Source organism: Pan troglodytes, chromosome 10 (assembly GCF_028858775.2).
Source record: "Pan troglodytes isolate AG18354 chromosome 10, NHGRI_mPanTro3-v2.0_pri, whole genome shotgun sequence".
NCBI lineage: Eukaryota > Metazoa > Chordata > Mammalia > Primates > Hominidae > Pan > Pan troglodytes.
In genome coordinates, this window is record NC_072408.2 from 87,879,468 (window position 1) to 87,904,953 (window position 25,486).

Consider the following 25,486-nt stretch of genomic DNA (forward strand, 5'->3'; position numbering starts at 1 on the left):
GGATGAAAGTATTATCAGAAGCCAAGTTTGACTTCAGATTTCAATATTTCTTGGTAGGTTGGGAAATGAGGGATATTGGGAAACATGGAGTAATGAGAACATAAAATAATGTGACTAATGAACTAGGGTAATAGCAGGAGGTGTAGAAAGAGAGGAACTTCAGGAATAAAAATTAAATTACACATAGTGACTTTTTGGCAGTGGGATGCAGGGAAGTAAAGACATGGTAACTGTAAGAATCTGACTTAAATGTCCAGATGAGGAATTGATGGGGCAATTAAAGTTACGAGGCTGAAAACTGGGAGAGAGCTTGATGTAGAATTACAGATTTTAGTATAAATCTTAAAGAGGTGAGAGGTAGAAGCTTATGAAAGTTGAAGTGAAAGAGAGAAAGAGAGGGAAGAGAAGAGAAAAATAGTAAGGACTGAACTTTGGGAAAAAGTGGGAGAAAAAACTATGGAAATGGATGGACATTCAAAGAAAGAGGAAAAGAAAGAGCAAGATAGTCTAGTGTCATGCATTGTAAAGGAGAGAAAAGATAAAAATAGTGGTCAAGGGCTCTAGAGATGCTTTGAGGCTATTGAAAATCAAAAAAAAAATCTGCTGTGACTCAGAGATTCTTGATGACTTTCTATAATATGATATCAATGGTGAGATGAGGGCCAAAGCCAGAATAGCACATTACAGAGTGAACTGGTATAGGCAAAAACATTCCATGAGGATATTCAACAGTGACAGGAAGATGAAACAGGATAATATATGGCAGTATGGTGGTATCTGGGTCAAGTAAAATATAGTTTCTTCATCATTCCTTATTTCCTCTCCTCCCTTTAAGAAGAAATCTATGTTTAAATGCAGAAGTGAAGAAATTATGAAATAGGAATGAAGGGAATTTTGCTTGTTTTGAAGCCTACTGCTCAACAGGACTCCTTGTTTTTGCAAGTTGAACTTTGTATGGTTTCTTATGTTATTTTTTTGCTTTTGCTGCTAGAAGTTACTGAAAGAAACAGGTTGCAAAAGTCTCAGAATTGGTTTAAAGAGTACTCAGTGATCTGTTTGTTCTTTTTAAATACTACAGTGATTCTAGTGAGCTAAATATCTCAATATTTGTTTGTGAGTCTGACAGGGAGGATAAGGAAGCAGCTGGAAAGGGAAAAGATAATGAATATTTGTTGAGTCCTTTCTCTGAACTATCAACTATACAATAGAGTCATGTATTTCCATTTATTCCTTCCCCAGATGCTGCAAAGTTAGTATTATCATGCCTTTTCTACATATGAGGGAATTGAATCTCAAGACCACACAGCTAGTTAGTAGAGGCTAGACCTGGGTTAGTATTAATAGCTCCAGTGGCTAAGCCCAGAATCTTTTCCTCCAAATATCAAGGCAACTGTTCCAGAAGGCAGGTTGCCAAATCTTGGCCAACCTGAAAAAGATTTTTGGCTACTAAATTGAAGGAGACCAAAGAGATATGAATTAAATGCAAAAGGTAGTTTCTGAATATTTTCACCATAATTGATATTTTTGGGGACAAGTAAGAAGCCAGAACAGGATTTCAGGATTGGATGGTGGTAATGTGTCAATATTAGTTTCCTGAAGTTGATGGTTATAGTATCGTTCTCTAGAAGAATGTCCTTATTTATAACAATTACATATTAAATTATTCTAGGGTTCTTGGGTATCATGTCAGTAAATGTTTCAAAGGGAAAAAAAAAAGTACTTTATCTTGTAATTGCAAATTTTCTGTGAGTTTGAGATTGCTTCAAAGGAAAATAAATACAAATATAATGGGGATTTTATGTATCCAGAAAGCAATTTAATCCCCCTATTGAACTTTGGCTCTTTGGCAAACAAATGCTCAGCTACATTAAACTGTTTGAGAAATTCGGTATTTGTGAGATATTTTTAAAATTACATTTAATTCTGGTTTGAAGGTGAGAGTGTTATATAAAGAGGAAGAATTTTTCTCCTTTTGACAAACTCTAAATTAAATGAATTTATTCATAGCGTTGTACACAGTAAAGGTATATTTAAAATATAAAATCATCATTATTTTATAGATTTAAAAATATTTTAAGAAGGTATCTGGTTGGCATGAAAAATTGCCTGTTAGAAATAAGGCCTCTCAAAATAACCTCATCAAGAAAGACCAGTTTTAAAAGATGGGCCTTATTTTATATTCTGAAGGTCAGCAGCTTGGTACTGTGCCGTATCTAATTTTCTCAGCCTGTCATGCTGCTGAACCTTCAGGACAGAACAGAGTGAACTACAGGAATGCTGCAATTACATAAGCAAGATGGATTGCCTGGCAAATGGCGCAATCAATGAACAATGGAAATTCAATCGTCTGTGACTGATCAACTACTAGGTGTTGGGGGAAAATCCACACTCTTATCACCTCCTGAAAGGTGGCTTACTTTTCTTTTGTCATGCCACATATCGTATTAGTTGAAAGGACAAAAAAATCCAGTGGTTGAAGTTATTTGCTTGTTCTTCTTCTTCTTTTTATTTTTTTTATTCTACTTTCATAAGCAACAAGCTGCAACTCCATGAGGGAGATCATTGCTTTCCACTGTGGTGTGACATTTGTAAGAAAAATGTGTAGGAGGCTAATGAATCTTTGCAATTATATATATGAATGTAATAACCTCTCTAAATTACAGTTTCAAGTATATGTGAACGTGGAGCTCAAATCCTTTATCTAAACTACGTGGATAGGGAACTTGTTATATTAAAGTTATTAATTATATTTGTTTTTGTCAGTATTTTAGTTGAATGAGGTAAGGAACAGTGCATAGAAAGGATAGGTATTATTTTTATAACATCTTAGGAAAATTAAAGTTTGTGAATTTTGAGTTTGAAGGAGTCCAGTTGGAAATATGAGGATAGTAAAAAACAGAAGATCTTTCAAATACTAAATTAGAGAGGGATAGAGTTTAATTATGCGGCTTTAATAATTTAAAACATTAATTGCCTTAAGAGGGAGGAAAGCAATTAAAGTCTGTAGGTCTTTAACTTATGACCTGACTCTGGACAATAGGAATACCTTCTCTTAAGGTGTTTATGGTAGAATAACAACACTTGCCAAGTATAATCTTTCAACGTGTCATTCCTAAGTGGATGCAGCAGTTAAATAAAATAAATTTGGTAAGATGAAGAAGAAGGAGCAGGAGAAGAAGAAGAGCAGGAGGAGGAGGAAGGAGGAAAGAGGAAGAGAAGAAGAAGAAAAGAAGGAGGAAGAAAAAGAATGCTTAATTTCTACTGTAGATCTGGCCAGTATAGATATCTGTAGAAAAATTTAGTAAGACTAAAAAAAAATTAGTCACTCCATATTATTGTCCATTTGCTAAATAACTTTAATGAGTGCATGGGAGCTTAGAAAAGTCCACTTTTGCACTAATCTCACTTTGCATTCTCTCCATACATTTTTTCTTATTTTCATAGAATTCCATTGATTTTCAATTGAGAGGCAAGTATTTTTCTATAATAAACCACAAATACCTAGACTGTGCCTTCCTCTAACTCTCCCTCCCAACTCTCCCTCCTTAAGTACAGATGAAGTTTGCCACTCTTATCAATGGGGTTTGTTGGATACCCTAATTTTGGTGGTTAGGAGGAAAAGGTATTGAGAATTAGTGGAGAAAACAAACTGATTTCTGGTTCAAAATCTTGGCTCTACTCTTTGAACAGTATCTTGGTCCAAATAATTATAATACGGAAGAATTATAAAATGCATACTGTGATGGGTATTACTATTTTTTGTGTTGTTTCTTTTCTCGTCTGTTCTCTTCTGCTAGTATGTAGGAAGATTGGTCTTCCCCACATATACGTGATTATGCGATTAGCTTTGGCCACTGCAATAAGAGGAGCAAGGCTTTTCACTTAGTTAATTGCCAGAGCTTCAATTATTAGTTCTTTCTCATCTGCCATGGCCATTTGGAAGTACATGTAGAATAGAAGCAGTTTGGATTGCTAAGCAAAAACGTATAGATGACAATGTTTTGGGGAGTCTACCTGAACCCACAATGGAGTGGCATGAATGAGAAATAAACATTTATTTTTGCAAGTTACTGAGATTTTGCAGTCGTTACCGTATGGCATAATCCAGCCTGTCCTTACTGATTGACGGGTAAATAATAACTTTATGACTGTTGGGATAATTTAGTCTGCTAAAGTACATAAACATTGTCATGTATATCATAAAATAGCTAACCTTTTTATTATCTGTTATCATAAAAACAGCTGTTATGAAAACAGCTAACAACTAAGCTTTTTATTGTCTCCATAGTATGCGCTAGATACAATACTAAGTGTTTTAATTTATTTAATATTTATAACAACTCTGTGAGGCAGGGCCAATTTTTATTCTTGTTTAAAGGGTTTGGAAATATAGTTTCTTAAGAAACTTGCCTAAACTTATAAAACTAGTAAATAGCAGAGCTAAGATTTCAACCCAGGCTGGCTGAATTTAGCATCTGTGCTCCTAAATATATTCTATTGCTTGTTGAAAATAGTCTCAATTAATTTTAGATTTTTAAAAATTTTTTAACTCTTCTCCTCTGAAACTGTTTAAAGTTTTTACTTTTCTTTTTAAATAGTGATATAAGAAGAGTTTTTAAAGTTTGGGTCTACATCTTAAAAACATTCTAGATATGGAATAAAAAATAGCTGTTCTTTGAAAAAATAAACTTTTAATTTTTTATTGTGTATGACAGTCCTAAAGGTGGGAGGAAGGGAGCTTTAAATGAGTTGACAGCTTCTTTAGAAATGTTTCCTGGGCAGTAGAAAGCAATATTAATCTCTTCCTTAAAACTACTCTGTTGATTTTCTGGCTTAAGGAAAATCTATAATGACCACATTATTCATTGCTTATAGTATGCTTTAATGTTATTTTTATAAGAACATGATAAATAGCCTAATTAATGTATCTAATTATGAACACTTGGAAATTTATTCCTCCAACCTCTCAATAAAAAAATAGGATTTCTTTATATGTTAAGTTGTTGGTTTTATTTACTTTTAAATGCGTTGATGTGTACTATTTCTTTTTATTTTTCTTTCATTCTTTTTTATCTTGATCCTAATTCCCTTCTGCATTTTCAAGCAGAAGATATGCAGGTGGGGAAACCTTGATTAATGACATATGTTAAGTGCAGAGATATATTTCTTGGAAATTGCATTGCAACTGGCTCCCTTAGTTCTAATAAGAATATCCCATTTTTTAGGAATCCAGGGCAGGGTCAATGAGTTGTAGTGTCTCTCACCTGTGTTATTCCATAGACATTGCCAAACTTTGGAAAACAAATGATCTAGAAATGTTAAATGCTTCCTTTGAGTGTTTATGGGATGAGTCAAAAATATATGTGGAATAGAATGAGAAGGAAACTAACATGTGATTATTCTCTAGCTTGTTACTGAGTCATTCCTTTCTGTAACCTGATGTATTATGGTCAGTAATGATAATGGTGATAGTAATAATAACAAAACAATGACAATGGCAAAGACTATAGTACTGCTGTTTTGGTACTAATTATGAAGAATTTGATTTGTGTCGGGCCCTATGCTAATCACTATATGTATATTATCTCTTTGAATCTTCCCAACAACTCTTATAATGCATTTTTATAACACTGTAAACAAATGCACAGAAAGATAAGTGGCTTGTCCGAAGTCATACAGTGGTGGACTTAGTTTTTTCAACCCAGTTGGGTCACACTGTAGAGCCTAATTTCAGTTATAAGTTGTAATTATGCTCTCTACCTTCTGTTTTACATAGCAGAACCTAGAGAGTGAAAAAGCATGAGAGCAATGTAGCATTCTTAAAAATGTTAATCGGGATTTAACTTCCCTTTGCTTTATTTGTTCTCTGTGTTTCTGTGTGTTTTCCACTCTCCTCTTATCTTAGAGAAATGTAAGTCCTCACTGTTTTCCCAGAGCCAACTTGCACATGTCTTTTTGATTTCGTCGCCTTTCAATGTCTCTAGGGATTTTATCTTAAAATCTTTAGTGGTTCTTTCCTAAAAAGCATTTCAATCTTGTTTTCTTTTAAGAAAATTTGGCAAAAATGCTCAACGCTCATCTACATTTTGTCACTTCACATCTATTATGTGAGCTCATACTCTATTGATACTTCTACCAATAATTTGATACATCGCCACTCAGTAATAGGAGAGTAGGGTTCAGGTCTAAATTACATTTGTGATCTTCGCAGCAGAATGCACAAAGCCTTCTGTATATATCAGTTGAACTGACATTAAAACTTCATCATATACAGATTTACCTTCTAATCCATCTCCTAAATCTGATTTTTTATATAAATTGCAGGTAGATACTACCTGAATCATCTATCCAATCAGAACCTCAAATAATCCACAAATCCTCCATCAAGGAACCAAAGAGTTTGAAGTTTTGTCATCTAAGCTTTGGGTCTAAGCTTTATTTTGAGGCAGTTGGCTTCCTTTGCCTCTCCTTAGCTCATTCATTGATCCTTAAGCTGTAGTAGAGGATATTTTATAATCCATGGGTTTCCATTTATCAAGACAAATACATATATACTGCAAGTAGGGAAAGTAGGGAAATACTTCACCTATGTGGGGGATTGGTTCCAGAACACCACCCACTCCCTGCAGATACCAAAATCTGCAGATGCTCAAATCCCTTATGTAAAATAGTGTAATATTTGCATATAACCTATGCACATGCTCCCATATACTTTAAATCATCTTTAGATTACTTGTAATACCTAAAACAATTAAGTGCTATGTAAATAATTGGTATACTGTATTTTTCAAATTTGTATTTTTTAATTATTATATTGTTATTTAAAATTAATTTTTCTCAAATATTTTTGATTCATGGTTGGTTGAATCTGTGCACGTGTAACCTGTGGATATGGAGGGCTGACTGTTCCTATATGAGAATGAACTGGAAAAGTTGCCTCTTAGGCACATATGAGATTCCAAGGATCTCAGATTAAGAGTTGGGTTGATATTATGTTATCAGATTGTCATCTTTTAGTAAATATGTTAAGAAAATTAAAATCACAGAATGAAAAAGTGATAGCAATTATATAAAAATGTTGAATTAGAATGCATTTATGTTATCATAAATTATGATAAAATTTTAATATATTAGAGTAAAAGCCTATCTTGATCTGTTAAAAGCTTGAATTTTAGAAAAAATATAAAACTGATTTTATTATTATTTAAAAATATTGGGTCTTGACTGCTCAAGATCTCCTACATATGTCTAGCATAAGCATCGTTTTACTTTGCTAGAATATTTCAAGAGCAGTCTGAAAATGTAATTTGTAATTACAGGCTTAGTAGACCTAATTTGATGAAATTTTCTCTTACCTTGGTTTACTTAATTTATAAAAATATTAATTTTCAAGTTTATCATTAGTAAAAAATACTTTAATAAGGAGGGTTTTAAAAAAATTAAATATTTCAAAGACAATATTTGATGGAAATCATATAATACCACTCTTAGATCAAAATCTCTTAAATTCTAAAAGATGATTTTACTCTAAGTGTGCATACCTGTGTATGTGTATGTTAAAATGTTACAGGATACAAAACATGTTGGTACATAATAACAGCATCACCTTTTACCATAGTAATTTAACTTCTTAAAAGCATCCTGAGTTCTCAAGAATTTAAGGAAAGTTAAGTAACTTGCTAATGCTCACTTGCCATGCAGAGATAGCAGATCTAGGATGAAAAAACAGACTTACTATGCTTGAGAGTGTATCAGTTTCTCATTGTGTCACGTTTCCTCCCCAATTAATCCTATCTTATCCTCATAATACCAGTGTTACAGATTTAAAAACGAGCTGTGCATACATACATACATATATACATACACATATATGTTTGTTAGCCTTTTATATTTATAAAAGTGGGTTTTATTTTGTTTTTTAGCTCTGGAGTTTATTCATTTGTTAATGCATTTGTTTCTTCTTTATTTTGTTCTTTCATCCAATATTTACTGAATGACCTCTATGGACCAGGCACTATTCCAGGTGCAAGATGAGAGTCCAGATAGAGTTTAACTCTAAAAACAATGTTATACATCAAGCGAGGAAAAAGGGCATTTTGTTTATAGTAAAATAGCATTCATTTTCCTGTTCAATAAAAGAAGAGTAATAACAAGTGATATGGATTATCTAGCTATTATTTTCTGAAAATAAGAGTAACAAAATCCATTTTATTCTACAATCAGTTCTACTCTGAATTGCCTTTGATTGTTGAGGTGTGAAAAACTAGAGCACATAGCGTTCCATTTTGGTGAACAGTGGCCATTTTCTAACTAATGAATCCTTTAATAGATTAAAAAAACAACTAATTTTAATTTTATCCCTTTGTGCAGCCTCTCATTTTTTGTTGGAGGTGAAAACAAGCAGGAAGGCAAGGGAAAGACAAATCAGAAAAGAGAGAATAAAGGGAGATAGTGGGTTTCTTAGCACCAGCTAGATAATGAGATCTTGGATAATTGAGCAGGCTGCACTGTATTCAAGTTTCAAATTATCAAAATGTTAATGGGAAACGTTTCATCTAGGAATGTGGTTGGAGATAGTGGGGTAATTGACAAAAATATAATAAAGATGTACTTTGTAACATTGTTCTCAGATTATTTTGAGTATAAGGCTAGGAAAAAAAGGATAAAAGTTTTATGTTTTGCTTAGCATTAAAGTTATGTCCAATGGTGTCTATTTAGTGTAGTTGGATTTATCTTTGAGGCTATGTCTAGGTTATGTTTGTGTCTGTGTGTTTAAGGTTTTTTTTGGGTGCAAGGTATAGGTTGGACATTAGATGGAGATGTAGTGTGATTTAATTATCAAGGGAGAGGTTTTATAAATGCAAGGCCTAGGATTGAGACTTACGTTTAAATTACTTTCATTGGCATTTATTTATTCAGAAATAATTCTGAGCCAGACGCAGTGGCTCACGGCTGTAATCCTAGCACTTTGTGAGGCCGAGATAAGCGGATCAATTGGGGTCAGGAGTTCGAGACCATACTGACCAACATGGTGAGACCCCATCTCTACTGAAAAATACAAAAAAATTAGACAGGCATGGTGGCTCATGCCTGTTGTCTCAGCTACTGAGGAGGCTGAGGCAGGAGAATCGCTTGAACCTGGGAGATGGAGGTTGCAGTGAGCCGAGACTGCACCACTGCACACTCCAGCCTGGATGACAGAGCGACACTGTGTCCCCACCGCCACCAAAAAAAAAAAAAAAAAAAAAAAAAAAAAAAAAAAAAAAGAATTCTGATTAAAATGTAGGTTTATGCCTTTTTTCCCACTGTAAAAATAGGTATTACTTTACATTTTAATTAGGTAAATGCAGGAAAGTCAAATATCTTGCTATATTAGGTATAGTTCCCTTCAGTGTTTTTTTTTTTGGAAATAATTATAGACTTACAAGAAGTTGCAAAAATAATGCAAAGAGTTCATTTGTATCCATAATCCAGCTTCCCCCAGTAATAACATCTTACATAACTATAGTACATTATTAAAATCAAAATTGTCATTGGCATAATGCAATGAACTAAGCTATAGGTCTTATTCAGATTCACCAGTTTTTGCATTTATTTATTTATATTTTATGTGTAGATGTTATGCCTTTAAAAAATCAAGAATCTATGTCTGTCAATCTGTTTGACTCCCTGGATCTCTATTTCTGTTCTTACAGAGAAATGGAATTGTACTATCCATCCATATTATTTGGTAGCTCATTTTTTTTCACTTGTAAGAAGTGTTTTTTCCATTTTTCTAATTCATTATTTTTAATGTATACAGAATATTTAACATATTGGGTGAATATATAAATATTTCCTAATCCTTTCATATTGGCATTTAGATGGTTTCTCTTTATTTGCTATTATAAATCGGCAGATAGACTTGCATCTTTGGGCTTGGCATTCCAAGGATATATTTTTTTCCTCTCTCTCTCTCTCTGTCTCTGTGTGTGTGTGTGTGTGTGTGTGTGTTTCTCTTTCCTTCCTTCTGGTAAATTCTTAGCAGATTTCAATGTATATTATCCAGCCATTCTCCAAAAAAATAATAAATATTGTAAGTTCCCACCATCTTTTTCCTTATGAAATATTTGAAGAATAAAGATAATAACTTAGAGGAGACTCAACACTGAATTCTGTGAAATCTTAGTATTTTGTCACATTTGTTTCAGATCTTTTTATCATAAGCAGTAAAACATTACAGACACAATTGACGTTCCCTGTGTATCTCTCCCAATTACATGGTATTTACAGAAACAATCTTAGAATAATTTGTAAGGCTTGATGGAAAGGAAAAGTTCTTTTTGGACATTCTCAAATGATTGATTGTATTCCCTCTTTTTAATAGGAGCTCATATTCAACATCTCTCCATGGACATGAGCTAAGTGTTGAGCAGAATGAGTTAATGTATATGCTCTCTGCCTTCTGGGAGCCTCGACTGTAGAGGAGCATTTCATCAGAACATTGCAGCATGTTGTTTTGCATGAGTTATAAGCTGAAAGAGAAAGAAATGGATAGTTAAGATAAAGATGTAATATGAAAAAATGAAAAAATGTATAGTCCTAAAGTTCTCAGGTTTAGAGAACATTAATTTCAATCCTTGTCTATTGCTCTCCTGTCTTCCTCCCATTTCTCCTTAACCAGAGCAACATTAACACCAGGTCAGCTAGTTGGGGTCCTCCTCCCCTGCATCGTGCTGCTGCTGCTCTTTCTCTTTCTTCTCCTTCTCCTCATTTCCTTCTTTGTTCATCATTTCATTATTGTTATCATCAGGAATACATGCTTCTGTTTTTTCCAACAAATACTAGCTGTCATTAGGCAGAGTACACCCTCCATTCCACTCCCTCCTGGTTCTCTGGATAACTCTGAGGTTTCTTCAAAGTTACACACTTGTGGCCCTGGGGGCATTCTGGATTGTAGGTCTGGTTTCTAGGAACCTGCTCTCATTTGGAGTTTGGTTCTTTACAAGCTCATCATGACATTTCTGAATTGGTTGACTGGGGACCACTGTTCCTAAGAGAGTCCCTAAAGTGTTATGAAAAGGACTGACTGATGAAGCATGCTTTCCTTTAAAAACTCTACTTTTAAGTTTATTTGAAACTTAAAATAAACTTAAGCACTGTATTTGAATTTAATATGCTTATGCTTTGAAACCTAAATGTTTTTATCTTTTACTTTGAACCTTAATATTAATCTAATTATCATTTTACATTTTCCACTTTTTTAGATTAAACCAAATCCTATGTCCTTTTACTTAACTTATTGGTTTTTCCTGCATTTTCCTCTAGAATACAAATAAACAAGATAAAATGTATCCTTAACGTCTTTGAATTTACTGTCAGGCATGACTCACAACCGGAGAATCTTTAAGATCATTCATTCATGTCTTTTCATTGACAGTGGATTCAGTTCAGATAACAGGCATTGATTTCCTGAAAGCTTTTCTTTCTATTCTTTTTCCTGTGGGCTGCATTTCTCACCACTGGCAATTCACCTAGCTTTAATCCGAGATGATCTGGCAGGGCTGAAGATGTCTATGTTGTCCTTTCATGTCGAGATGGGACAATCTGGCTAGAGATGGTGTGATGGGGCCAGATTCTGAGTATACATACTCATGTAGGAAGGATCGTTGGGACTAAGGAATGCCTCTGTCTTTACATCAGGTTTCTCTGTTAAAATAATTATCTGTGCTATGGAGAGATGTGCTTTCCAAGTACTTTCACAAAAACAATATCCCTAGTGGTAAATTAACATAAGGCTATTATTCTGTTCCAAGTAAGCAATTACCCAATTTGGAGAGTTTCCTGGAACAGTCAGTTGATACTTCCCAAAGGCCAAGTATCTGTAATTCAGATGGGATATCACTGTGTGAATAAAGCAAAATGTTGCCCTCTTAAAAATACTTAAAGCCTGCTCTGTTTCTGTGCAACAGTAGTCTTTTGAGCTAGTCATTGTTTTTGCTGAGCACTGACTATTTACCTTATAAGAGTCTTTTTATTATTTGTCAGAAGAGAATGTGTCAGGAGAGAATTTGTAAGGAGAATGTGTCAGGAGAGTATATTACATTTCACATTTATTCACACTTACAAACTTTTATTTTAAAATAATCATTGAGCATTTGTTGTGTGCCATTAATGAACTAGCATGTGGTCCCTGCCTACAGAAAGCAGAGAGTCTGGGAGGACACAAAAGTACACAGAAAATAACATGGATACTTAAAAGCGGACATGCACTCGTACCATTTTCTTTTTCTTCTTCTGTTATTATTATACTTTAAGTTCTGGGATACATGCACAGAAAGTGCAGGCTTGTTACATAGGTATACATGTGCCATGTGGTTTGCTGCACCCATCAACCGGTCATCTGCATTAGGTATTTCTCCTAACGCTATCCCTCCCCTTGCCCCCCACCCCCTGACAGGCCCCAGTGCGTGATGTTCCCCTCCCTGTGCCCATATGTTCTCATTGTTCTACTTCCACTTATGAGTGAGAACATGTGGTGTTTGGTTTTCTGTTCCTGTGTTAGTTGCTGAGAACGATGGTTTCCAGCTTCATCCATGTCCCTGCAAAGGACATGAACTCATCCTTTTTTATGGCTGCATGGTATTCCATGTTGTATATGTGCCACATTTTCTTTATCCGTCTATCACTGATGGACATTTGGGTTGGTTTCAAGTCTTTTCTATTGTGAAAAGTGCTGCAATGAACATATGTGTACATGTGTCTTTATGGTAGAAATTTAAAGTTGTTTAATTTAATTAAACTTTAAAAATCAGTTTCTCAGTTGTATTAGCCAAGTGTGGCTATTGAGCACTCGTATGATGGCTACTGTGGTGGAGGAACTAAATTTTAAATTTTATTGTATTTTAGTTAATTTAAATTTAAATTTAGTTAGACACATGTGGCTAGTCGTTACCCTACTGAGCAGCAGAGACATAGAACATTTTCATTGTCACAGAAATTACTAGACAGGGCTGCTCTAGAGAAGGGAGTGGGAATGCTTTTCTTTTCAGGACTAGATTGAATATTTTTGGCTTTGCAGGCCAGACCAGTTCCATTGCAACCTCTCAGTTCTGCTGTTGTAGAGCAAAAACAGCCACAGAGAATACACATAAATCAGTTATATGTTCCAATAATGTTTTCTTTGCACAAACACATAGTGGACCAGTTTGACATGTGAGTTGTAGTTTGCTGACCCCAGCCCTAAAACTTTGGTTTCTTTGGTATTTGTTTTCCTTACTCTTTTCCTGTTTGCCTCTGAAATTTTCCTTTACAGTATTCCATATTTCTCAAACACCTCCCTGCTTCCATCTTTGTTATCACAACACACTTCATTGTTTCAAAACACTATAAATGATCACCCTCCACTTGTGTCCTGCTCCTGCCCATTCTACCTGTGACCATAGAGCTATGCCCTCCTAACTCACCTTAGCCAGTCTGCTCATCTGTTAATGTGTGTAATAATAGTAATTGTCTGCTGTGGTTATTGAAAGGAGCCAATGAAATGTGTATAAAATTACGATCGTGGAAGGCATGAACACTCTCACATTAACACAGAATAGTTGAGACTCAGAGCCCAACTAACACTAATACCAGTGTGTCACTCATTGCGTGTGGACCTCAGGTAGGAAACTTGTCTCTACCTCAGCTTCCTCATATGTAAAATGAGGATTATTGGATGTAGTAGGTCCTTGAATAACGGCATTTTGTTCAACTTTGTTTTGTTGTAATATTGAAGTGGAAAAAAAAAAAAAAGAACAATTCTTGGGCAGGGCCACTGTCTGTGTGTGTTGTTTGCATGTTCTACCCATGTATGGGTGGGATTATTCCGGGTATTCTGATTTCCTTCCACATCCTAAAGATGTGCACATAAGGTGAATTGGCATATCTAAATGGTCCCAGTATGAGAGAGAGAGAGTGTGTGTGTGTGTGTGTGTGTTTGTGTGTGTGTGTGTGACTGTGCCCTGCGATAGGATGGTGTCCTGTCTGGGGCTGGTTCCTGCCCTGTCCCCTGAGTTGCTGAGATAGGCTCCAGCCGCCCACAACCCTGAGCTGAATAATTGGGTAAATAATGCTCTTAGTGGTTGTTATTTATCTTTTTTAAATGTATGGATAGCTCATATTTATTTCAGTGTTTACTATTAGAAGTGTTTTGGGTCCTTATTTAGAAATTTGATGATGTTTTTGTGACCAGAAATATGCCCTAGGAACTTAACACTTGTTTATATCAATTAGCCTGTGGTGAAATTAGTTTCCTTGTATGTCATTTTGCTTAAAGTCTCCATTTCCAAAATCCTATTGATGATGTTAAATGAAGACCTACTGTATTTACCTCACAGAGTCCTCATGAAGATTAAGTGAGTTAATTTGTGTTAAATGCTCATAGCATTGTCTTGATACAATTCTTTAAAATTTTCCCCTAAGTTTTATAGATGAAAAAAGAAAGTCTTAGACATGTTAATTTGTCTGCAGTCATTTAAATAACTAGCAAATGACATGGCTAAGATTCGAACTCTAGTCTGTTGGCCTCAAAGCTCAGGCCTTAACATTGTACTACATTCCTTTTCACATCCATCAGCTCCTTACCACATTCCCTAGTTTAGAATTAATCTCTTTCTTATTATGTGCTTTCATCATGCTTAGTTTGTACCTCTGTCAGGAAATTTGCCACATTTTGCATCTTATCATAGTTATTGCAAACCAGTCTTCGTTTTGAGAGTGGAGAACATGTTTCCAGTTATAATGTTTCCCCTTCCTTCACAGTCTCTGGTCTAATCAATAGAAAATTATTATGAAATGTATTAAATAGAAACACTTTTGAATAGAAAAATTATTATAGTTAATATTTGGGATTCTAATCTGTTGTAGTCTTCTTATGAGATAATGAATTTTTTTATAAAGATTATATATTCACCTTTTTTTAGTATATAGGTAATCAAATGTAGCCTTCATCTTTGAATTGTTTCCAATATGTTGGCTTTGGTTGATTCTACTTTAGAAAAAGAGCCTGAAGTTCTTTTGTTTTATTGTTTATTTATTTATAAATTGTGATGAAGACCCATGTATATAGGAGGTCATCAAGGAAATAAATTGTAATGTTATTCTAAGAAGGAAGCTCATAACAGAAAGTAAATATAAACCTGAACTTTTCAGTTATTTAATAATAAATACATGCAAAGTGCAGAAATCAGTGACTGAGAACACAGATAAAGTTGCAACATTATGACTACTAAATATGGTTGTGTTGAAGGAAGCTTTCAACAGTTATTTCATACAAAGTGCGATATGGCACTTTTTGAGAATTTCATATTATAGGCCACACTGTTAAAAATATATTAAGCTTTGTTCTTGGAATGGGAGAGGATGGTGGAATTGAGAGAAACATTTTAGATTTTACTAATTTAACTTTCTGTAGCTCAGTAACCAAATTTGCAGATTAAAAGCTGTCCGTTACTCTCTGAAAAAAGGCTATCATTCACTCTGAAAGAAGACTTTTTTTTTCAGTATCAGTCTTATTCCCTTTTATAATATTTGAATAGTAAATACATATTTAAATTAAAAATTTTTAGCTCTCAGAAAAGGGAAGGATGGAAATTGGCAGTGATGAAAAAATTGATGGGAAGAGAAGAATCATGTAAACATTTACTACTAGCCACTTCTGGCACCCAGAGATCAAGACCATGGAGGGCAGGCTCCCTACCTCTTAAAAACCCTTCAGATATCCACACACGTTCACTGACTTAGCTCAATGTGTGAACCAAATACATGCCCCAGTCTCACTTATTTGATAAACAAGGCCAGAGTCAAACACAGAATGGGTGAAGTTAACATTAGGAAAGACAGCGAAGACTCAGGGTAGGCTAAGGTGACGAAGAGAACAAATCAGATTCAAGCAAGAGTCTCTCAAAGGGCTGAGTCCAGGTTTTTATGCTGGATGTGAGTTAGCAGGCATTAATGAGCAAGGGGCAAGGACAAATGCAAAATTACCTGTTTTTTTTGTTTTTTTTTTTTTTTTTGAGATGGGGTCTTGCCATGTTGCCCAGGCTGGAGTGCAGTGGCTATTCACAGGTGTGATTATAGGAGAAAATAGAAAATTATGTAAAATGAGAAGTCCAAAAGGAATTTTAAAAGCTATCTTCTTTACAGATCGCTTTGGGGAGGCCCTCAGTCCTGTCTCTGAGAGCTCACATGATGAAGGTGCATCTTTGACTTCTTTACAAGGACATCTAACATTTCTGTAGTGACTATTTATTTATAGGAGCTGAGATTCTTCCCATTTCATTTGCCCTGGAGTGCATCCCTCTGCCTCTTAAATTATGAAATACAACGATTTCAAAGTTTATTTGAATTTGCCGAAACTGATAGATCTTAAGAATTTTATATCAGTCAGAATAGCCTAGGATATGCTGCAGAAATAACCCCCAAATCTTCCTAGTACATCATAGCCCAGGTATTTCTCGCTCATCCTACAAATTGATCTTGGGTTATTAGGAAGATTTGCCCCAGGCCATCCATCCTCACTCAGAGATATAGGCTGACAGTACAGTCAACATTTGGGATGTCACAGGCTTTTGTGGCAGGGAGGCAGGGAGGAGGATATGTAGTAAGTACCCACTGGCTTTTGGAGACTACTTTGCCTGCATTCCTTCTCTTGTTAGGCCCTGGGCTACAGAAAGTGACATGGCCATGCCTCATTTCAAGTGGGTATGAAAGTGCAATCTTACAAATGCCTAGAAGGAAGGCAACCAAAATCATGATAGACAGCAGGAATGATGATTGATAGCATATCTCTCTTTGTGATCTGAAGGTTCTGTGTAGCCAGTTATTATTGACTTTTTAGCTGCTTGAGGTTGATTCTGTTGAGAAAATAAAAGGCAGAAGCAAAATTTTTATGGCCCAGATTTTAGTTTCATAAAACTGAGTTTAGATGTTGTTATAAGTGGAAGAAATGCTTCTTTTTACCAGAAGAAAAATTTAAAGTTATATTTTTACTTAAATATTTTTATTTGATTATAATTAAGCTGACTATTAAGGTAATGAGTCAGTTAAACCAGAAGCTAAGCAAGCTAGACCATTAAAATTTATATTTTTTATTTAAAAAAATTTAAATCACCCATTCAGTATGTAAATACGTGCTCAAATAACTCAAATAACACAGAAGTTTTATTACATAAAAATACAGACTATCCCTTTTCTATTACTGCCCTCCAATTTTTCTCTTACCTGGAGTTTACCACTATTATTTTCTTAAGCATTTTTCCATACTGCTTGTGCATTTATATAATACAAAACATAGATAAACACACAGGCAACTTGCTCTGGCTGTGTAAAAAGCTAATTTTGATCATTGTTTCATATTGATATATGTATATATCACATATACATTGCATTCCTTTAACGATGCATAATATGTATTTAAAATATTAATAGATACTGATTTTGAGCCCTCCTAAGTTGCTGAACAAATTTATTTGCTCACCAACATTATACGAGAATGCTGTTTTCTCTTCACTCTCACTATAACTATGTATGATTTTTTAATATCAAGTCAGAGGGGCAAATGACATCTTATAATTTTAATATTAATTTTCTTGACTGTTAATAAGGTTGAGCATCTTTTTTTTATACTTACTGGTCATTTTCATTTTGTTTTCATCAGTGGATATCATGCTGAAATTGTTTGCCTATTGGATTTTTAAGTTTTTTCTTATTAATTTGTAGAAACACTTTAAATATTGCAAATATGTCTTTCCCTTGTTAAATATGTTGAAAATATGGTCTCCCCATACCCTGGCTTTATATTCTCTTCTATTTTATGCACACGCGCACACACACACACACATACACATATTCTAGCACATATATATACACACACACACTTATATACACACATGCACTCATCTGAGTGTCAAGATATTGGTAGTTGAGTGAAGTACATTTCAGAATCTGAATAAAGATCCTTTTTCACTTGTCAGTTAATGGAGGTTTTGGTTACTAAAATCCTTCTTCCTATGAGTGTTTAAGGAAGAAGAGGCAATGAGAGTAGGATTTCTAGACTTTCCGGAAGTCATATAGAGCCTTGTTCCTGTTCCACAAGTCTTAAATCTTGTACAGGATCCTCTATGGAGAAACTCCTCCTCTCTCAGAAAGTTACACTCTAGGCCCAGAAAAGTTTGTGTGATGTCTGTGCATGTGCATGGGCGCAGGTGAGGGTGCAGGAAGCATAAGTGGGGGAGGGTATGTGTGGCTTAATAATAGTAACCAAAGAAACCAAAATTAAAACTATGTTTCACTTTTCAAATTGGAGAAGATTGGCCATGTGCAGTGGCTCACGCCTGTAATACCACAACTTCGGGAGGCTGAGGTGGGCAGATCACCAGGTCAAGAGATAAAGACCATACTGGCCAGCATGGTGAAACCCCATATCTACTAAAACTACCAAAAAAAAAAAAATTAGCTGGGTTTGGTGGTGCACACCTGTAGTCCCAGCTACTCAGGAAGCTGAGGCAGGAGAACTGCTTGAGCCTGGGAGACAGAGGTTGCAGTGAGCCGAGATCACGCCACTGCACTCCAGCCTGGCAACAGAGCAAGACTGCATCTAAAAAAAAAAAAAAGGAGAAGATTGAGAGTCATCTGCATTGAGAGGAGTTAGATGCTCATGTTAGATTCAGGGAGTGCTGATGATAATATAGATTAATTCAGTATTTCCAGAAAACAATTTGATTATTCAATTTTAATGTGCACACATGTGTTTGATTGTGGGAACGTAGCCTGCTAATGTAATTAGAAAGCAGTGTGACCAATATTTGTCTGCAAGAAACATCATCCTAGGATCATTTAAAATAATGACAGTGTTGTGAAAGGCAATTAGTAACAACACAGGATTAATTTTATTATTGAATAGCCATTGAATGGAATATTATGCCATCATTACCATAATTTTTGAGAATTCCTCAGGCCCTTGGGAAAAACTCATAATGCAGTCCTCAACACAGAGGCAAACTATGAAACTACGTAACAAGTGTGTTTGTATATAGAAAGAATAGAAAATACTCTAAAGTATATTTTTTAGTATTTTTACAGTGAGCATTAGTTACTTTTATAATCTGGGGAGACAAACCATTTAAAACCTGCCCACGAATTTAGAAGGAACAGTAGAGAGTCAGCACATAGAAGGCATTCAATTGACCTTTACTGAAATGATTTTATTTAAAATGAAATAAGAAACTTGTCATAGTAGAATAATCAAATCTTTGAGCTGGGCAGCTTCTTGCAGGTCACTTGGTCTAGTCAGTCGCAGTAAACCAATCTCTAAGCTTAGCCAATTTATATTGGTAGATTCATTACCTGTAACTGCCTCTGGACCATGCTGATTTGCTATCTCCTGCAGCAGTTCTGTGTAACATTGCCTACAGAACCTACCTCATTTGGATCTTTATATTGCCTCCTCCAAAAGGTACTCTTGTTTAAAAAAAAAATTGTCTAAAGGTACTTTTAAAAAAGAAAATCCTAGGATGTTAATATTTTCAATATTAAACTACTCTAAAGTTGCCACCAATTGAAAAAAAATTCCAAGTTCAAGTTTTTTGAGTATTGTTTATAGAAGTAGTATTGTATGTTTGAGGGTTTGGTTCTGTAATCAGACTTCCGTGAGCAAGTTGCTGTGATGAGTTTCCTTGTATGTAAAATGGGATTAATAATAATACCTGCTTCATAGGGAAAGGTTTTTTAAAATTAAATTTGTTAACATATATGATATGAAGTCTTGGACTACAGTAAAAGATTGATAAATGTTATTTAGAAACTTCTGTTTTCAAGACAAGACAGAGAAAATATACTTCCTGCCAAATACAATAAAAAACCTAGGATGTTGTATATCAAACACACATAAGAAGACTGAAAGGTAGAGCGAAGGTCAACCAGCTAGGAAATTTGGGGATGTGAGGAATGGCATGGCCATGAGTTCCCTGGGTTTTCTTTTTTTCTTTCTTTTTGTAACCCACACTGGGTTCTTAAGAAGCTAGCAACCGAGAAGCACCAATAGGCACAGATTTTAAAAAGCCCCAATAAAAACTTTCTCTCTGTGACTACAGAACCAAGAAAGGGACAGCATGGCAAGACAGAAAACTTTTAGGTGAGTGCTGTCCTAATCCAGCCAAACACTCCAGAAAAATACTGTGGCCTCAATTTCATCCTTACCAGTAAAGACCTGCTGAAGAGTCTAGATTTCTGCTCTTGCCAAGGTGTAGCAAGTGCCCCAGACATTGCCTCCTCCCTTGGTGGGGTCAGATTAGTTTATGTGGGGAGCTGAAACTTTCATTCTGGCTAAGGTAAGGAGGTAAGAAGGTCCTCCCACCCAGCCATGTGGGAGGACATGAAGGGTATGGGGGAGCAGTCACAAAGTGCCCTTCTCCTTTCATCTAGGATGAAAGGTTGTAAAAACCTCTTGGGAGCTTGAATTATTACCCTGACCCATCATTCATGAGCCATCCCCCAGCTGACGTGGTATCAAGGGAACCTGGAGATTAATTGGGACTTATACCTGTGCCTGGTAGTAATGAGGTGGCTCCCTGCCCACCAGCACAGTGTCAGAGAAGACCTGCTAAAACAGAAGATTTAAATCAGATTATTATTTTTGTTTATTTTTTAATTTTTATTTTTATAGATTTAGAAGGTACAAGTAGAGCTTTGTGACATGCATATATTGCATAGTGGTGAAATCTGGGCTTCAGCATAACCATCACCCAAAGAGCGTATGTTAAATCAGATTATTCAGTAATCTGCAGACCCGAGATGTAATATAAGACCCGAGATGTCTAGATATGATTTACTCATTACACAAAGATCCAAAAATTATGTGTTATGCAAGAATCAGGAACATTTCACTCTGAATAAGAAAAACAATCCATGGGTGCCAGCACTGAGATGATACAGAGTTTGGAACTACCTGACAAGTATTTTAAAGCGGCCATCATAAAAGTGCTTCAAGGAACAATTATGAACACACTCAAAACAATTTTTTTAGAAAGTTTCCATAAATAAGTAGAAATCATCAGCAAATAAATGAAATGTATAAAAAATAACCAAATGAAAATTTTAGAACTTAAAAATACAATAATGATAATGAAAACTCAGGAATGGGCTCAACAGCAGAATGCAGATGACAGAGAAAAGAATCAATTGAACTGGAGCAGAGAAAAAAAAGTAAAATCATCTATAAATGAATGAGTGAATATGATGTTGCCAACTATAACACCAGTTTAGACATCTAGACTTGGGTTTCAGGTATGGCTTTCTCCAATTCCTAACCACGTGCCCTGGGTATTCTTCTTATCTCTATTCTCTTGACTTTAAAATGGAGAGTAAAAACTTCCCTAGTTACTCTGTCTGGGTCCTAAATCCTATGCTTCTTGAAAGTTTAGTAACATTCTCATTCATTCATTCATCAAACAAATATTGAGTGACTAATACATGGCAAGTGCTGTATATATTCTCCTTGTAATCTTAGGATCTAAAACAGTGTCATATTCTTCTTGTAGTCTTTAAGATTCTTTTTAAAGAGTCTCTGCATTCAGGTAGATTACAGTGTAATGAAGGAAACATCTGAGTGGAGCAATGCTCTAAGTTAAGCTGTGTGGTAAGTGCTATGGTGGAGAAACATACACAGGTACACAGGGCTTTTGAACTACTTGGGGAGGGTGGTGGTAAAATGAAGGACAGCCACAGAAGTGGAAGCTGACTGAATTCAAGGAACTGCAAACTTTGTAATCAGTACAGCTGGAGTTGTGAAGTTGGATGAGTGGAAATGAAACAGAGTAGATCAATGGGTTTTGAATGTCATCTAAAGCAGGGGTCCCCAACCCTAGGGCCATGGACCGGTACCAGTCTGTGGCCTGTTAGGAACTGGGCCACACAGCAGGAGGTGAGCAGCAGGTGACTGAGCAAAGCTTCATCTGTATTTATAGCTGCTCCCCACTGCTCACATTACTGCCTGAGCTTCAACTCCTGTCAGATCAGGGGTGGCATTAGATTCTCATAGGAACACAAGCCATATTGTGAACTGCACATGTGAGGAATCTAGGTTGCATTCTCTTTATGAGAATCTAATGCCTGATGATTTGTCGCTGTCTTCCATCACCCCAAGATGGGACTGTCTAGTTACAGGAAAACAAGCTCAGGGCTCCCACTGATTCTACATTATGGTGAGTTGTATAATTATTTCATTATATGTTATAATGTAATAATAATAGAAATAAAGTGCACAATAAATGTAATGCACTTGAATCATCCTGAAACCATACCCTTCCCCCACCCCAGTTCGGTGGAAACATTGTCTTTCATGAAACCAGTCCCTGATGCCAAAAAGGTTGGGGACTGCTGATCTAGAGGTATATAGTTTTTATCTTGAACTTTAGAGAAATATATTGAATAATTTTGAGCACTATTTGAAATATTTTTGTTGACATATTTACATAATATTTACAATGAACAAAGCCATTATAGCAGCATATGGAGATGGCTTGAGTGAATGGGGTCAGGTCTAAAACAGGGAGATTAATTAGGATGCACTCATTGTAATCAGTGAGAGAACCAAACCATTACAGAGACAATAAAGGCTCTATAAGATGTGACATTACATATAAATGAATATGGAGAGTGAGGGTACAAATCTGACTTTGGAGTTTCTAATTCAGGCCACTGGATGCAACATAGTTCCTTGAAATTTAGAAAACAGGAGGAGGAGCAAGTTTGCAGTTGTGATGGAGCTGTGGGGGTGGAGGTGGAGTGAAATGAGTATAATTTTAGACAGGTTATTTTTTTTAAGTAGAGATGTCCTGCAGACTTTTGGCTATAAGGTATGGAGCTCAGAAAAGAAGGTTAGGGCTGGAGATCAAAGTGGAAGTTGAAACCAGAAGAGTATAGGCATCATCTAGGGAGAAACTGTAGCGTGAGCTAAGGGATGCATATGGAACATGAGATATCACAGCCAATAAAAGATGAAGCAGAGAAAACAAGATGCAACAAACATATTGAAAAAGAGCTGGCAAAGAAGTAGGAGAAGAATAATGCAAATAAATGACAAAGTAAATTCTGTGGAATTGAGGGAAGCCCCTTTTTTGGGTAAAATATCATGAGCATAATTGAATATTGATCACAAAGAATGGTAGAATAGAAGTCATAGATAAAGGAAAAGAGAATAATGATATTATCAAGAAATATTCTAGCAAGTAAATAGTTTCCCTGTCAGAAATGTTTTTTTTTTTCAGGTACAAATATATATATATATAAATGTTTTTGTGGGAAATTCTATAAAACACCTTTCCTTATTTCCACCACAGAATGACAACTTTACCTTTTTGTTGGTGTGTTAGATATTTATGGCCACAATTATACTATATGACCAGGAACCACAAAAATCTCCATAAAATGAACTATTAAGAGTTTATTTCCATGTGTCTGCAGGTGGTCAAGGCATCAGCTGATCTAGGTTGGGGGTGGTTGGGAGCATTGCTTCAAGACATAAATCTAGCTGGTGTGGGCTCCCTGCTTCTTTGGGCTCTGTTCCCACCTGCAGGTGTTCATTCTTGGTGCCATGTTGAGGAGGGAGCAGTTATATCTGGGAGGCTGTTCTCCTGGAGAAGGTAGTGGTGCAGGAGAGCTAGCCTCTGCTTGCATCGTGTCTGCTGACATTGCATTAGCCAAAGCAAGTACATGGATGAGCCCCAAATCAAGACAGAGAGTCTCCACTCATGGAGGAAGGGCCGAGGAAAGAGACAAAATACTTTTGCTAAGAGTAGGATGCTGGGAAGAGGTAATATTTTTGAACAAACATGAGATCAGTCACAGGGGAATTCAGAATCATTATATTAATTAATTCTGTGCTATGCTGTAGGTAGTCAAATTTGCTATTATTGAAATACATAGGGTCATTTGACTTTGATTAAATGATTCTTCCTCCTGTTGCTTTCTGTGGCTATTATTATTATTATTATTATTATTATTATTTTGAGACAGAGTCTTGTTCTGTCACCCAGGCTGGAGTGCAGTGGTGTGATCTTGGCTCACTGCAACCTCCACCTCCTGGGTTCAAGCAGTTCTCTGCCTCAGCCTCCCGAGTAGCTGGAATTTCAGGCACCTGTCACCATGCCTGGTTAATTTTTTGTATTTTTAGTAAAGACAGGGTTTCACCATCTTGGCCAGGTTGGTCTTGAACTCCTGACCTCGTGATCCACCCACCTCAGCCTCCCAAAGTGCTGGGATTACAGGCATGAGCCACTGAGCCCGGCCTCTGTGGCTATGATTTTTTAATGCTGCCACTGTATCTGTAGCTGCTTTTAATCCACTGCTTCATTTCACACAGGGCTCTTTGAGTGAATACCTGAAAGTGATACTCAGCTATTTAACAAGAGCTTTTTTATTTACTTCAATATATTTTCCTGTTATTTTGCATGGTTACTATATTTGGTAGTCTGACGTTGGAAGAAATGGACCATTACTGTACTTGCATATTTTATTCTAATTCCCATTTTACTAAAAATGTGGCATATGTAAAGCCTTTTCTTTTGGAAAAATGAGTTATATTTCCTTAAAAAATTATTCCATGTATCTACATGGTTTCTGTGTTTTCGAAGGAAAACGTTGATCAATTAAGAGATGAAAAGCACTGAATTGCAAAGGCTTTCAAAAATAAATATTTTATATGCGTGTCCCTTCTTTATTCAAATTATGAAGCATTTCAAACATGCAGAAAAGAGCTTATCTATTCTTTGTGAAATTGAAGGCATCACATTTAACTGAAATAAAAAATACATATAGCTCTTTCAGAGCAGAATAGAATTTTTCGGTAAGTTTTTCTATTTGCAGCAGGTACCAAAACTTCAGTCACACATCTGCCATTTGCCCTTTCACAATCCCCAATGCCTCTGCACTGCACTTACATACCATTTATTTCACCTATGTAAAAAGGCTGATTTTGGTGCTTTATACCCTAGTTTTATCCTAAGCAATAAAATCCACAAAGTCGCCAGCTGGAAGTGTGAGGTATGTATTTTTTTAGTGCACATCAAAATAAATACATGTTTATTAAAATAAAAAAGTATACTGTGTACCATCTTAAATATCTAGTTTACAGCTGTCATTACTTGACATAGAATGCACTAGGAAACATTGTTTTAAGGCCAGCTCTATCAAACTAGAAATATAATAACTTCATTAAGTGACAATATATTTTTAAAGCAATCATTCACTTTTACTTTTCAATTATTTTTCAGGTTTGTGGAAGGAATGCTTAACATTTGTTACAATGCCGTTGATCGTCATATTGAAAATGGTAAAGGGGATAAGATTGCTATCATCTATGACAGTCCTGTTACAAACACTAAAGCAACCTTTACCTATAAAGAAGTTCTGGAGCAGGTAATATCATAAACTTTATATATGTATATATGAATTCATATAGAAATTACTT

The 25,486-nt window shown here is 35.5% G+C and overlaps 1 protein-coding gene and 1 long non-coding RNA gene across 3 annotated transcripts in view; one reads left to right on the top strand and one right to left on the bottom strand.

Moving 5' to 3' along the window:
* The window catches only part of ACSS3 (acyl-CoA synthetase short chain family member 3), a 179,289-nt gene that overhangs the window by 6,685 nt on the left and 147,118 nt on the right, over positions 1-25,486 (top strand). For both annotated transcript variants that reach the window (XM_509241.9, XM_016923924.4), the window contains exon 2: positions 25,290-25,434. In XM_509241.9, the coding sequence (XP_509241.2) occupies positions 25,290-25,434 (145 nt within the window). The remainder of the gene's footprint in view (positions 1-25,289; positions 25,435-25,486) is intronic.
* Positions 10,157-25,486, bottom strand: part of LOC104001617 (uncharacterized) — a 31,551-nt gene continuing 16,221 nt past the window's right edge. The window contains exon 4 of the long non-coding RNA XR_010148374.1: positions 10,157-10,514. This is a non-coding gene — a long non-coding RNA (uncharacterized LOC104001617). The remainder of the gene's footprint in view (positions 10,515-25,486) is intronic.